The sequence below is a fragment of the Conger conger genome, chromosome 8 (genome assembly GCF_963514075.1).
Source record: "Conger conger chromosome 8, fConCon1.1, whole genome shotgun sequence".
NCBI classification, from domain to species: Eukaryota; Metazoa; Chordata; class Actinopteri; order Anguilliformes; family Congridae; genus Conger; species Conger conger.
Window position 1 is genome coordinate 5,035,300 of NC_083767.1, and position 15,479 is coordinate 5,050,778.

General features: G+C 44.8%; 1 protein-coding gene across 3 annotated transcripts in view; it reads left to right on the top strand.

Moving 5' to 3' along the window:
* Positions 1 to 325: 325 nt before the first annotated feature.
* LOC133134927 (multiple PDZ domain protein) overlaps positions 326 to 15,479 on the top strand; it is a 75,431-nt gene continuing 60,277 nt past the window's right edge. For 2 of the 3 annotated variants that reach the window (XM_061251540.1, XM_061251541.1), the window contains exons 1-10: positions 326 to 396; positions 2,653 to 2,726; positions 4,761 to 4,927; positions 9,110 to 9,295; positions 10,462 to 10,601; positions 11,531 to 11,744; positions 13,418 to 13,546; positions 14,163 to 14,351; positions 14,721 to 14,823; positions 15,011 to 15,099. In XM_061251540.1, coding sequence (XP_061107524.1) covers positions 2,711 to 2,726; positions 4,761 to 4,927; positions 9,110 to 9,295; positions 10,462 to 10,601; positions 11,531 to 11,744; positions 13,418 to 13,546; positions 14,163 to 14,351; positions 14,721 to 14,823; positions 15,011 to 15,099 — 1,233 coding nt within the window. In that variant the 5' untranslated portion in view covers positions 326 to 396; positions 2,653 to 2,710. Of the gene's footprint in view, positions 397 to 976; positions 1,069 to 2,652; positions 2,727 to 4,760; positions 4,928 to 9,109; positions 9,296 to 10,461; positions 10,602 to 11,530; positions 11,745 to 13,417; positions 13,547 to 14,162; positions 14,352 to 14,720; positions 14,824 to 15,010; positions 15,100 to 15,479 lie in introns of those variants that run through there. The other variant, XM_061251539.1, reaches the window with a different exon arrangement.

Genomic DNA, 15,479 nt, shown 5'->3' on the forward strand with positions numbered 1-15,479 from the left:
ATCCTAAATTATTGATTTGTTAACATAATACATTTTGCACATATTCTTCTCAAAATGCTTGCCTACTCGTCAGACAGTTCTTTTTTTTATACACACAAATTGATGGTGGGGGGAAATGATAGCTAATTAATTCAGTCGCGAAGTGCTTCAGATTCCCAGTCGTCATGGTATCCACCAAGCGGCGCCTGTGACCTCATGTATAACCTGCGCTGGGTACACTGACCAGTGCGGGCGGTCGCCGCTTCAACTCCCGGAGCCGCTATAGCAGAACATGTCCATAGAGGATCGTATTACACTGCGCTCCATCTTTAAACCACTTCGTGCGCCGTTAGCTACCGCGGGACACAACAGTACAGGATACGTGCTGTGAAACGTTAGGAAATAGGCAACGCCTTGGTAAGTTTCTGTAAAACTTACGTATGAATTTATTTTTCTTTTACGCGTGTTATTATACTCGATACACATACGTTATACACTTTTAAGGCATTTGGCTTTGCGAATCTATATCTGTTAGCAACGGTGTAGCTAGCTAAATTAGACAGGCGCTGTCGCCGCTAACTGTATAAGCAATGTTTTAAAATCCAAGGGAATTGCTTCGGGTCCCCTTTCGCATTCATTTTGTAATAACTCACGAATTTAAAGGTGTTTTAGCACAGTTTAGGTTAAATACATTATTGAAATAGAATAGTTCTAGGTCTTTGTCTCCGCTTCTTAACTACGTGAACGCCTGTTGATTCAGCTCCCTGTAAAGGAAGACGGAGGAGGGGGAGTTGTTGAGAAAATCGGATTGCATTCCACCCCTGCTGCCGTCTCAGAATGGCATCCTGTTGATAGATCGACGAGGCCAAGCGGGAGAGGGCAAACAAACACACATAAATTCAGACATGTGCTGTGTTTCCTCCCATAAACCACACGCTGGAGTAAAATATATCCACCGGTCGTTCGGAGACATTGACGCGTTCTTCATAGGTGTAGAGAGACACGGTCCATCTGCAGTTTATTTGCCGTCAGAATCTACTGGAGGCTATTGAATGCTGTAATAACGCACTGCTGCGGTCCGCATTACCCGTAGGCTACAATTATTTTCTATTGACTGTTTTAGTAACGCAATTCAGACTAGTATTTTCCAAATAAACTCGGAGCAGAAGGTGACACGGTAAAGGCCGGCTCTGTATCTTGTGGACAGTCTCGCGCGCAACGTTATCGCCGTTGAAATATCAAGTCTGTGATGGATGTTTTGATTCCCACGTTATTGCCCTCGTTTTTCTGTTTGCTGTGGGAAGAAACCGAGTGGCAGACGACAGAACATTGAGATATTGAGACAGCCTTCTGTTCTGCTGGAATTCATGTAGCCAAAGCGTAAAGGGCTATCACAGTAGGAGTAGCCTTTTTCAATTTATAAAACTATATAAAAGGTCGTTCTGAATTTGATTCCCCCTGCATAAACAAACGACCTACATTTCCTAGCATATTTCTTGGGACGTGGTGACCATAAAATGCATTGAAGAGGCAGGTTATTTATAAGAAATCAACATGCCATCGTGTAAATACGTTTTACGAAAAAGTCACACGTTAAAACTCCGCATGTGAATTTTAACATGTGAAAAGGCGTATGTGAATTTATGTATGTGCCCTATGGATATGTGCATATTGTACTGTCCCCTGTTCATTCACCACATATATTTACAATTCAATACATGTATATAATGTAGTATATAAAATTATAGGCTAGTTAGTGCATGTTCTTGTGATGTGGCAAATCTGTCTCTACATTTAGTACTGTCTATGGCTGTCTGATTGATTCATGTGATTAACCAAGCATGTTTAGATTCAAGCTGAAAAGACAAAAACACATCGTGTGTTGATCTGTAGGCTTTTCATGTCCATAAGTGTATGACGTTTTATCAGAACTTGGCCTGATTGGTCACCATACTGCTTTTTATCTTTACAGTACTGTGCAAAGTCTTTAAAAAATGACGAAATCAACAGTTTTAAATGGAAAAAGAAATGCTATTAAGAGAGGTGACCAAAAAAAAAATCTACATTTGTTGTTACCACTCTCGCTTTTAAATCTGCATCCATTGCCTTAGTATACTGTACTGCAGCTGAGAGGTTGTTCCTCAAACTTTGGCTGTCATACTTCCTTCTGACTTGCCAGGTAATCCCAGACAGCCTCGATCAGGTTTTTATCTGAAGAGTTGTCTATTACTTTAATATGTTATCTTAGTTAACTAAATGCAAAAATCTATAATTTGCTCTGTTATACTGACACACTAATAGAGACTAATAGAGAACACACAAAAAAATGTAGCATGCCTAAGACTTTGGCACAGGACTGTATTTAAGTCATTTAAATTCAAAACCTATACAGTTTATAGTTTATGTTTATTACTTTTGAATGAATGTATGATAGTTAAGCTGGTCCAGGTTATGCTGCAGCACAACACAGGTCTGGATTCTGCGAAACCTGCAGCTTATTCGTTTTGAACGTGTAGCTGAAGTAATTGGATTTCTCTAAGTTTCATTTTGATTCACAGTTTTATTCTCATGCAGAGACTCACTTGTCCTCGTGCCTGCCTTGCCTTCGTACGGGTTCTGCCGGATGTTCATTCATGTTTCAGGTATTCACGTGGATATCTCTGTATCTTGCAGCTGCAGAGGAAAATTGAATACGCATCCCCGGCTGAATAGGCAGCTGTGGCGATCCAACATGATTGAATCAATAGGTAAGCTCCAGTCAATCTGGAATTATTTTCTTTCTTTACAAAAGAGAACAACTTGATATCTGCGCATTGCAAACGCATACTTATTTGAAGGAATGACCATATCACACCATATACAGTGTACACGGGTATGTTACTCGTGTTTATAAATAACAGTGCAAGACCTGGTTATGTCGCTCTGTCCATTTACAAAGTAGTAATTTCAATGCCTGTTGACGTAAAAAATTCCAGAGAAAACATTTTCATCGCCACAATGACAGAAATTAAGCACATTACCACTTTGATGGCAGGGACAATAAACAACAGGACATTTGTGCTGACCCTACCACTGAATAGGTCATATCTGTTTTGTAATCCTAGTCACTGCTGCTCACTGGTTCAGAAGGCAAGTCAATTTAACGTCAGACATGAAAAATATTAGTAATCTATATATAACAAAATTCATAATAGAGAGAAAATGAAGAACTAAAATAATCTTTCCTCCCGGAGCTATTTTATTCAAATATGCCGTGTCTTCGTTTGAGCAAATGGTTAATGTGGGCCTTTTATGTGTCGGTATTGAGTGAGAGCAACAAAGTCATTCTTTTCTTTTTAATCTCTGGCAACATTGAATGGATTTCTTCCTGGGCACATAACAGAGCTACAGGATTCTGATATTTCACCCTCTGTTTAACATCAGTTGACCTACGTGGACCCTCTGGGCGGTCTTTGTTCTTATTCTGAGTTTCTTTCATGAATAATTTACGAGCTGTTTCGCACATTCACAAGAAATATATATATTTGCTTCTATTGAAACGCAAGAGGGTTTGACTTCACAAAGAGTTGCTTGGACTGCGTTTGGCCGAGACTCAGAAATCTTAAATGCCTGATATGTTGTATTGACAATGCAGGGAGATGCATTGTCAAACACCCCAAGATGTTTCTGTAAAATATAAGTGATGCGCTTTTTCTTTTAATTTTTGAAAGACTGTGGAATGGGCAATTAAGAGTTTGACAGGAAAAGGGTTGAGAGTGCATTTATGGCACAAGATGCTGCTGAGTACAACATGTAACCTGTAATACACCTGCATTCAGCACCTCAACCAGTTTATCTTAATGATACACTTGCAGTAACTTTTTTCTCTATATTAGAAAATTAAGCACTTAACTCACTGATGTAAAATCACACCTCAGTTGCACTGTAATTAGTGTTGATATTGTCTTGATTTTATTACAGGTTTTTACCTTTCATACTAATTCTCATTTAATAGGGGGCAAAATGCCACAGTTTGTTTCTCATACCAGGAAGATGGAGTGATTTTAGATAAAGAGGAAGTGACTCACTTGTTTATATTACTCTGCAGACATTAGATAACCTTGATCATTAGTGATGCTAGCATTTAATCAACATTGAATACTCGAGAGAACACAAATGCTCAGAGGAGACACAGCGTCTCAGCATTTAGTAGTACAGTTATTTAGCTGACGCTTTTATCCAAAGCGACTTACAGTTGATTAGACTGAGTAGGGGACAATCCCCCAGGAACAATGTGGGGTTAAGGGCCTTGTTCAAGCTTTGCAGATCTGGTGGCTTAAACCACGAACCTTCCGTGTCCTACTCATATACCTTAGCCACTGTGTTACAGGCTACCCCCTGTAGCCATTAGATAGCTGTTAGCGGTGCGCTCTCAGATAGCTGTTAGCGGTGCGCTCTCAGATAGCCGTTAGCGGTGCGCTGTCAGTTAGCTGTTAGCGGTGCGCTGTCAGTTAGCCGTTAGCGGTGCACTCTCAGATAGCCGTTAGCAGTGAAGTCTCAGATAGCTGTTGGCAGTACCCTGTCAGATAGCCGTTAGTGGTGCGCTCTCAGTTGGCCATTAGCGGTGCTGTCTGAGATCGCCATTAGCGGCGCTCTCTCAGATAGCCATTAGCAGTGTGTTCTCAGTTAGCCGTTAGCGGTGCGCTCTCAGATAGCCGTTAGTGACGCGTTTCAGTTAGCCGTTAGCGGTGCGTTCTCAGATAGCCGTTAGCGGCGTGCTAAACCCTCCGCCTCTCTGGCAGATACCCAGCGGGCCTTGCAGGCTGTGGAGAGGCTCCAGGCCAGGCTGAAGGAGCGGGGCGACGTGCCCACGGAGGAGAAGCTGAGCCTGCTGAAGTCCGTGCTCCAGAGCCCCCTCTTCCACCAGATCCTCAGCCTGCAGAGGTCCGTCCAGCAGCTCAAAGAGCAGGTGAGCGGGAGGTCGCCCCGGGGTCGTCTGCGCTGGGTTACAGCGTGAAATCACCTCAGATAGAGTGTGTTCTACTCTTACAGTGTACACGCTCAAGAATACTTTTTGATCTTCAAGGATCAAATTTTCCAAATGTACCCTGAAAGTACAGTAATGTTCTCCTTGGGTACGAATGAGTATGTTTTCCAAGCAAAAAAGGTAGGAATTAATTATATATTGCTGGCTAGGGGAACAATTTTATGTACCACCCCAGGGACAAGCATTTGTACCTTGTTAGGCACTGTTCATGCTCTTATTTCTGAGGGTGTATTTCCAGTGTCTTTCTCAGCCTTCTTGCCCCTGAAGCCCCCTGTGTCCACAGGCCTATTCCAGGCCCCCAGATCCCCACACTCCAGGGCAGTTAGTCCAGCTTATTCTTATTCCATTTAACCCCATACAGCCCACTCATAGCAAACATTTACAGAAACAAACAATGGTTATCATCATTTAGATGTGAATTTATTATTTTGTATTATTTTTATTATTTAGAATAATAAGTACTTGCGATTTTGTGATTGTGATTCGATTTTGTGATTGTGTGATTGTGATTTCAATAATTATATATATATATAAACTCAATCTTGCCGAGGCCCCTCAGGCCCCCTGTTGAGTTCCACTGATTTAAACACCGTGAGTTGAATCGACAGCAGGCATTTTACTGGATACTGTGGAGGCCGTACACGTTTGTAAATATGTCTGCTCTTCATTTTATGGCACTAAAATTAAACACTCAGTTTTGTTTAAACACTCTTTAAACACTTATTCATGTACAGACATGAAGTCACGTCACGTGCGTACGCTGGTTGTGATATTTTTGTGCAGATTCACGTGTTCTTTCGTCCCGATAAAAAGCACCTTGCCCATGGAATGTGTTATTCATTCTGAGCATATTCCTGTCAGAGTTTGGCATAACAGTGTGGGGTTCGTGAGCAAACAGAAGTCATGGTGTTTATTCTTGCACAGAGCCGCTGGATGCGGTTGACCCAGACGGGGCTCTTTTGTGGGGACAGATGTGTTAAAGGCGGCTCTCTGGACGGGGAGGTAGAAGTATGTGAGAAATTCAGGGGGAGGGAGCGGTGGAATCTGGTGTGTAGCTCTCCCTGGTGCAAATGCCTTCACACACTGCGGCGTTCTGTAAGGGGCGGTTCCGCAGGGCTCAAAACCATCGCTGGTCAGACCGTCTCACGATAATCAAGGCCGCCATTTTATGTGTTAAAATATGTTGAATAAACTGAACCAGACAAGAAAAAAAAACTAGTTCCCAATTTAGTTTCAGCACATAGTTATTTGCTGACTAATTTAAGCAAAAAAAAACAGTTAAGTACAGTTTAGAACAAAGATTGTGTCTGTCCTTTGTTTCCCGTCAGAAGCCTGCGAGTCGGTCTGTTTACATGGGCCCGGTTGGCCCGACTCCGGCCCGCGGTCTCCATGGCAACAGGCTTTGAATGCGCGGAAGAGGGGCCACACGGTGAACTGGGGCAGAAACATTTTTTTTTTTTTTTTTTCGAACGCGCAGAACTAAACGAGAACTTTAATCCTCTTAGTCCAGCTGACCGGCGCTGCTCGTGTACGGAACAATCGCTCGTACAAAGAGCCAGAAAACGTGTCTCATCGAACACACCCCGCAACGGGCTAAACAACTATATTACTGTGTTCCTTTACGTGAGGGCACAGTTGGCACAGATTGATGATGCTTCTTAGCAGGACAGTTACTTTTAAGATAAGTTGCGCCTGGATATTTCATCGTATTCCTAAGATCGATGGGTCTGAATTTCCATTGGAAACAACTGGCACTTTCTAAAGAAGGGCCATCTGATGTTACTTTGTTCTTATGTAAGCTTAGATACCCATTTTTAAATTAGACGTCGTAAACAATCCCTGGCGAACACACTAATTGAGCCCTCAGCTGTAGGATGTGATCTATAGGAGATTAGGCTGCCCAGCTAATCACTGCTGGATAACTGGCCTCCACAAGCCATTAATGAGTGTTTTTTCTGCTCCATCGACCTTCATTCATAATGTGAGTGTAAAGGCAGATACTGGTAAAGCCCCTTAAAGGTCCCATATTGTACACCTTCCAAGTGTTTTATTTTATGTCCTGATATCCATAGGAAGTAGTTTGTGTTGTTTTAAGTACCAAAAGCAATCTGTTCAGTTGTACATGTCCTTTCTCCAGCACCTCTCATGAGCTTTACCAAGAACAGGCTGTTTTAGTGACTGTGTCTTTAAGGCTCGTTAATATCAATGAAACTCTCTTCTGATTGGCTGGCTTGTCTGTGCCAAGCTGAAAGCTTGGATTTGTTCCAGCTACAAGGTGGACCCTGCTGAAGGTGGACACATGCTAATGAGCGTACGGTTGTGACGTTATAAAGTCACGGAAGTCCAAGCGACTTGTTTTAAATTCACATAGTGAGGGAAATATCGCTGAGTTCAGTGGACAGTCAGTTCTTCTATGAGTAGTGTCGGCAAGCCGTCAAAACATTCCTTGGAATGCTGCTCCGGGTCCCAGAACTGTAGACCATGCAGACCAGACAGACTGGGGGGGTAAAATAAAATAAATTAGAAACAAGTCCAGGAAAGAGAAATACAAAGCTTGAATTGAGCAGTGAAGCAGTGAGGGGAGCCAAGGCTGGCTTTATTCAGTGTTGTTCTGTCTGCAATTTAAAGATGAAAATACGTTTTATAATAGCCTGGTCCAACTGCCCGGGCCGGGATCCTCCTGAGAAAGGCACCCCAGCGAGTTCAGCTCACTGCCACTGCCTGAGCAACATAATACACACGATTCTGGGCTAAAGAGGAGGGAGAGAGGGAGAGGGAGAGGGAGAGAGGGAGAGGGAGAGGGAGAGAGGGAGAGGGAGAGGGAGAGGGACAGAGACAGACAGTGAGCAGCTGACTGCTGCTGCCTGAGCAACATAACACACACGATTCTGGGCTAAAGAGGCGGGGGAGAGATAGAGAGGGGGAGTGATAGAGGGAGAGATAGAGAGAGGGAGAGAGAGAGGGGGAGAGATAGAGGGAGAGAGAGAGGGAGGGAGGGCCTGGGAGGCTGTTCCCTAGCAACTTAATTTCTACTCATTAGCATATTATATTGGCGTATTCTCTAGGTACAGCTAATAGAAGCTCACAGTCACCAGCATCCTGCCCAATCATTTACTGGAACATGTTGCTCAGTACTGAACATTTATTTAAAGATCTCACTCTTTCGCTCACCCATACATATATTCGGTATTTTCATCCCGTGTGGTCGTTTATTGAAGTCCTCCCACATGATGCATAGTTTTACTGAACATAGGTGAAGGATGATGATTCATACCACTGCCAGGCTGCCACACACATACACACACACACACTCACACACACAATCATGTGCGCAAACACATGCACACATACACATGTGTACACATACAGATATGAACACAGACACGAACACACACATGCACACACTCACATACGTGGACGTGCAACCTCACACACATGCAAAGAGACACACACACGCACACACATACACAAACACACACACACACACACTCACACACACACAAACATGAACCCCTGAATATTCGGTTGATCACCTCTGTGTGAAAATCATGTTGATTACGGCCATTCAGAGCTGGACGCTGGACAAGGGAAGTCCCAGGCCGCGCGTAACGAACCGAATATTTAACATTGGCAGCCATTTTAGGACTAATGAGCTGAATGAGGTTAGGCCCTTTGTACATCCTCACTGCCAGGACACAATTAGTGTTAACAGTATCATTAAAACAGTAACTAACTCGTAACTAGTGTTAACAGTATTACTAAAACAATAACTAACTGGTAAATATAGTATTGCATTACATTACACAGTTATTTAGCTGACGTGCGTTCAGGCTGTTCTGATTGGCTTAACGTGGTTCGTTTTTTACAGAAACGCAGTTCTGATCTTCTGACACGTTTCATTCAGGCTGTTTTAACTGCCTTAGTGCTATGCGTTTCCAGTGATCTGATTGGCTTAGCGCTATGCGTTTCCAGTGATCTGATTGGCTTAGCGCTATGTGTTTCCAGTGATCTGATTGGCTTAGCGCTATGCGTTTCCAGTGATCTGATTGGCTTAGCGCTATGTGTTTCCAGTGATCTGATTGGCTGAACGCTGTGTGTTTCCAGGGTAACGTGGCTCCGGCCTCTCTGGCTCTGGCCAGTGACCTTTGCCCTCTGCCTGTGAGCGAGTCCTATGCTCTGGCCCTACAAAATGGCGGCCGCCCCGCCCCGCCCGAGCCCTCGGCCTCTGCCCCGATCAACGGCCGGCCGTCGCCTGAAGACTTGGAGCACGTCGTCCGATCCATGGCGCAGGTAACGCACGCCTAACACTCCTGGGCCTCCTGGGCTTCTCGGTCTCTGTCTGTCTGTATGTGTCTTTTACAATTTCACAGTGTACAGCTGACGAGCAGGGTCTGTCAGACAGAGAGAGGAGAGCCTGCTAGAGTGAAGCAGGTTGGATAGCACCAAACAGCTAATGACACTCCAGTAAAATAGCACAGCCATCACATTCTAACACCAGCATTATTAACCAGCGAGAGTGTTTATTGCTATATTTTGTAACACCAGTGTTATGACGTCTGTGGTATAAACCAATGCGACTGTTTGTGTGTTACTGTGTTATAACTGTGTTATACGACAGTGGGAGTACTCCTTTATTTGAGTGTATTTTTAAAAATGCGTTTAGATTTTACGTGTTTATTTTTGCCTGTTGTTATGTGAGGGAGTCGGAGTTTTGTGCTTTGCAGGCTGTTTACGCTCATGAAACCTGAAGTCAACTGGAGTGCGAGTCCCATTCACTACGTTTACTGTATGTGCTCTGGGTCCTCTGTGCCTGGAGTGCGATTTGTGGCGTACCTCTTGGCAAATATGAGGGAAAGATTACCAAGGAGGTGTCTAAGAATGAAAAATAATAAAATAATAAAAAAAATTGTATTTTTAAAGGAGAATATAAGAATAGCCACATCATGTGTCTGTACTGAAAGGCCTGTCCAAAAAGCTCTATTTTGTTATTTTGTGATTTATTTTTCTTTCTAAAGACACCACTGACAGTACAAAACAATCCTGTTGATACAGGCACAAGCATATTGTGGCTTGCCGCGAAGCACTCTGGACAGAAAGCCTGGAATAATTAAGACTTCAGAATTCAAAGGGGCAGATTATTCCAGTTTGAGCTGTTGAAATATGCATTACGTCGTCTCAGACATGCATAATGGGGCCCTTTACGAAGGCTCTTATTTAAATTAAATTAATATTAGGGGCATTATTTCTCCTTTAGCAGGATGCCCTCATCTCGGGCCAACTTATGGAGAATCGTATCTCCCCTACACAGTTTTTTGAGAGGGTAGGACACCTCTAGGAGGGATTAGAGCGTCATTAGTGTCCTTTGTTTCTCCCGCCGCGGGTGACTGGCCCTGGGATAGTGAAGTATGCGGTTGTGACAGAATGGGGGGGTTGAGTTGTGTGTGTTTCTCTTAAAGGGCCGGTACGTGACGCAGGTGGACCTGGTGAAGCCGGTCTCGGGGGACCTGGGCTTCAGCGTGGTGGGGCTGCGGAGCGAGAACCGGGGGGAGCTGGGAGTCTTTGTGCAGGAGATCCAGCCGGGCAGCGTGGCTCACTGGTGCGTGTTCGCCGGGAACGCCAGCGCGTCGCGTGTACAACACGGCGGTAAACACGCCGAACGGCCGTGTCTGGTGCAGAGGTGGGGAGTCCCGCTCCTGTTCCCGCCATTCAGGCCCGCTCCCTTTGTTTTTAATTGATTCAATTAATTAATTGCGGTAATTTAGGCCGCAGCTGCCTTTCATAAGTTCATGAGTTTGACAGTTGTAAAATGAGTCGGCGCATGTTAATGGTTGGGCTAATTACGTAACTGAGAGCAGGAGTTGGCATCCAATCCAGAAATAGATGTGACCCCCCAGGAATGGAGCACCCCCTATTCCAGGGAGCTCAGATTAACTGCATTTCAGCTCCCGCGGTTCAGGTAATCAACTGGAACTAATTTCAAGAGCTGAAAAATGCCCGTAATGTTATATGAGGATTTTTCCAATTGATGGATCGAATTTCAATTAATTAGAATTAGTTTTTATGAAAATGTTGTCGGTGCTCTGTGCCTGTGTGGGTTTCCTCCCACAGTCTGAAGACATGCAGGTTAGGCTAACCACAGAGTGTCCGAGTGACCCGCAGGTATGCGTGTGGGTGAATGGGTGTGTGGGTTCTGCACTGGATTGGCCACCTGTCCAGTGCCCAGTGCATGCTGGGATAGGCCCCAGCCCCCATCCTTCCCTGACAAGGAATGTGTGGGTTAGATGATGGATGGATGGGTGGGTGGATGGATTTTTCAATGGATGGATGTTTCAAGCCCCGGTGTAGCCACAATAAGATCAGTGCAGCTGTTGGGCCCTTGAGCACGGCTCTTAACCCCGCACTGCTCCAGGGGGGATTAGCCCCGCTCAGTCTCTGCTGGATAAAGGCTGAATGAGTGCAGCGTGAATGTAAAATGCAGCTGAATGGGAATGAGGATGTCACACACAGACCCCCCCCCCCCCACAGCGACGGGCGGCTGAAGGAGGCGGATCAGATCCTGGCGATAAACGGGCAGCCCCTGGACCAGACGGTGACGCACGCCCAGGCCGTGGGCGCTCTGCAGAGGGCCGTGGAGACAGTGCAGCTCATCGTGGCTCGAGGCCCGGTGCCCCAGCTGGCCAGCCCGGTGGTGTCCCGCACACCTTCTGCTGCGAGTACCCTCTCCGCACACTCCAACGTGGTGAGGTCCTGCACTGCACACTTATACTACATACTACACACTACGCACTTATACTACACACTACACACTATGCACTACGCACTTATACTACACACTACACACTACGCACTTATACTACACACTACACACTATGCACTACACACTTATACTACACACTACACACTGCACACTTATACCCTCTCTGCACACTCCAACGTGGTGAGGTCCTGCACTGCACGCTTATACTACACACTACACACTACGCACTTATACTACACACTACACACTGCACACTTATACCCTCTCTGCACACTCCAACGTGGTGAGGTCCTGCACTGCACACTTATACTACACACTACACACTACGCACTTATACTACACACTACACACTGCACACTGATACCCTCTCTGCACACTCCAACGTAGTGAGGTCCTGCACTGCACACTTATACTACACACTACACACTACACACTATGCACTTATACCCTCTCTGCACACTCCAACGTGGTGAGGTCCTGCACTGCACACTTATACTACACACTACACACTACGCACTTATACCCTCTCTGCACACTCCAACGTGGTGAGGTCCTGCACTGCACACTTATACTACACACTACACACTGCACACTTATACTACACACTATGCACTTATACCCTCTTTGCACACTCCAACGTGGTGAGGTCCTGCACTATGCACTTATACTACACACTATGCACTTAAACTACACACTATGCACTTATACTACACACTACACACAATACTGCACACTTATACTGCACACTACACTTATACTACACAGTGCTCACAATACTGCACACTTTTAGTCTGCACACTCTAACGTGGTGAGGTATGTTTTGTAAACACTTTTACAGTACATACTCTATATAATACTACATATTTGTATATACTCTACCCAGTTCTACACACCTTTGCTCACTCCCCGTAACTTTACACACATTTACACGCTCTACACATTTTGTTTGATCGGTTGCCTGAGCCTATTTCTGTTGCCTAAGCAGAATCCTGCGTCTGCCCGTTGAAGGATTTCTCTCCAGCTCATACTGCCACCCCCCGCAGACATGGCAGTTTTCCTAATATAGTCTAACCAGATTACAGCCATTCTAGACTTGCATATTCACTCAATCCGCTAGTTACATTTGCATGTTGGCCATTTAGCAGATGCTCTTATACAGAAACACTTGCGCAGCATATATTCATTCTGAATGTAGTTCATTTGTGCAGCTGCGTAGTTACTGAGGCAATTCAGGTTAAGTGCCTTCCCCAAGGGCGCTAAGGCAGTCTACCACCTGGGAATCAGACTCACAGCACGGCTACAGTTCCCTACACGCGGAGAAACACGCACTAAAAGTTCCTAAACAGGTACAAACACTCATCACTGGGGTGGTCTGCTGTCAGTGCATAAAACTGCACCCTTAGCCGTGGATTTAATAATCAATACAGTATGTGCATTTCTTTGTTTGTAACAGGTGCTTATTAGCACCCAAAGAACATTATTTTACTTTTTAGGGTACATTTGGGTATTTTGATCTTATTGTGGTTACACCGGGGCTTGAACCACCAACCTTCCAGGTCCCAGTCAAGCACCTTAGCCACAAGTCCCTAACCTCCTTCACATACAGTAAGTGGAGAGGTTTGTGTGCTGGTTCTCACTGCCGCTCTCTCTTACAGGCCCACTGGCAGCACATGGAGACTGTAGAGCTGGTGAATGATGGAACAGGACTGGGCTTTGGCATCGTCGGGGGAAAGTCGACCGGCGTCATTGTCAAAACCATCCTTCCAGGAGGAATAGCCGATCAGGTATCTTCATGTATTTATTTATTAACTTACATAAAAGAACAAATTAATTATCAAATAATTAAATAAAAAATCTGTCATTGAAATAGCAAATTACAAATATAATACTGTAATATAAAATTGAAAAATCTAATAAAATATAACGTAAAAGAAATAATAGCGCATAAAATGATAAAACCACTATTTACCCATTTAACATTTCACTCAGACAGGAGGTAAACTAACCTCTGACTTCTGATATCTGATACTCTGTCGAGGCGTTAATCTGGGATTTGGGTCTCCAGGGAGAGAGGTGGCTACACTAACCACTGTGCTAATGATGAATTCACCGTTAGCAGAGCAGTCAGGCAGCCTCAGGAGCTTATCGCTGCGCTACCTCCCTTTCCCACAGAGAGGGCTCTCCCATTCATACACCCCCGCCGTGAGAAAGCACCCTGCCTGTCGAAGGGCCGCTTCCACTGTCCCGCTGCTAACACCGATGGGTGTGCTAACCACTGCGCTAACAATGAACTCACCGTTAGCAGTGCAGTTAGGTAGCCTCAGGAGTGCATCGCTGCAATGCGCCATTTTGGAAACTTTTACCATGAACTGGCTCCCCCTCCTCCCCCCCCCCAACAAGGACGGGAGACTCCACAGTGGGGATCACATCCTGAAGATCGGCGAGACGGATCTATACGGGATGGGCAGTGAGCAGGTGGCCCAGGTTCTGCGGCAGTGTGGGAACAGGGTGAGGCTCGTCATCACCAGGGGCGGCCTCGACGACAGCGCCTCCCACCCGGTCGCGCTGCCCACTGTCGCCGAGCAACAGGTGAGCAGGGCATGCTGGGAAACTGAGTTCTTGGTTATTCATCGGTAACTATAGCGATGCTAAGGCTGTGCATAGCACATGTGCATGTGTCTGGATGTATGAGGATTTATGACACAATTTATGCCAGATGCCATTCACATTTGGGTGGTTGTGAAACTCCGGTTTGGAATATTTTCTCATTCACAATGCCACGTTCAGAGAAAGTTATTGACAAAATGGTAAACAGCTCACAGAAATAGTGTGAAAAAGTACCATATTAGTCATTCTGGAACACTCCTGTGGGGCCGGAATGCAGAGCGAGGGGTGCTATACCTCCTCCCTCCACACGGGGCGCTGTCACCGCAAAGCTGCTTTCTTTCCTCACTGCAGGGCTATGAAGAGGACGACGTCGACACTTTCGATGTGGAGCTCACTAAAAACGCACAGGGGTTAGGCATAACCATCGCTGGTTACGTGGGAGACCGGAACTCAGGTAAAGCTGTCCTCATTAAGTAAAATCGATTTTTCTTTAATTTAGAGAGCAAACATTTTCACTACTCATTTCTCAAGTACACAGGAAATGAGAGATATTACATAAAACAACCTTCATCGTCACAGCCATTTAAAATGTTAAATTAGTGTTGTGATTTGATTGCATACTCATTCTCTTCTCTTTGCAGACCCCTCTGGCATATTTGTGAAGAGCATTACGAAAGACAGTGCTGTTGAGCATGACGGTCGGGTCCATGTTGGAGACCAGATCATTGCTGTGAGTCTCTCAGATTAGGTCTAAACCTCCTGATGCTATGAATATTTATCGTCCATAACAGGCTGATTGAACATCAAAAATAGTCACATTTTAAAATATGAATCATCATCTCTTCAAACTTAAAATAATAGTTCATGCTTGAGCATGAATGCTTTTCGGGTAAACTCATTGGCTCTATAATGATAAACAGCATATAATCAGATATTTATAGAATTCTTGATTTGATTATCATTTTTCGAATCACAGAATTTGCCTTGCGTGAAAATTGACTGACACACATTCCCCCTCGGTAAATGGGATTTGTGGTGCGCCAATTTAGACACTTCAATCCTTTTGTCTTCACGCATGAAACTTGATTTAAATCTGCGCGTAATTAACCA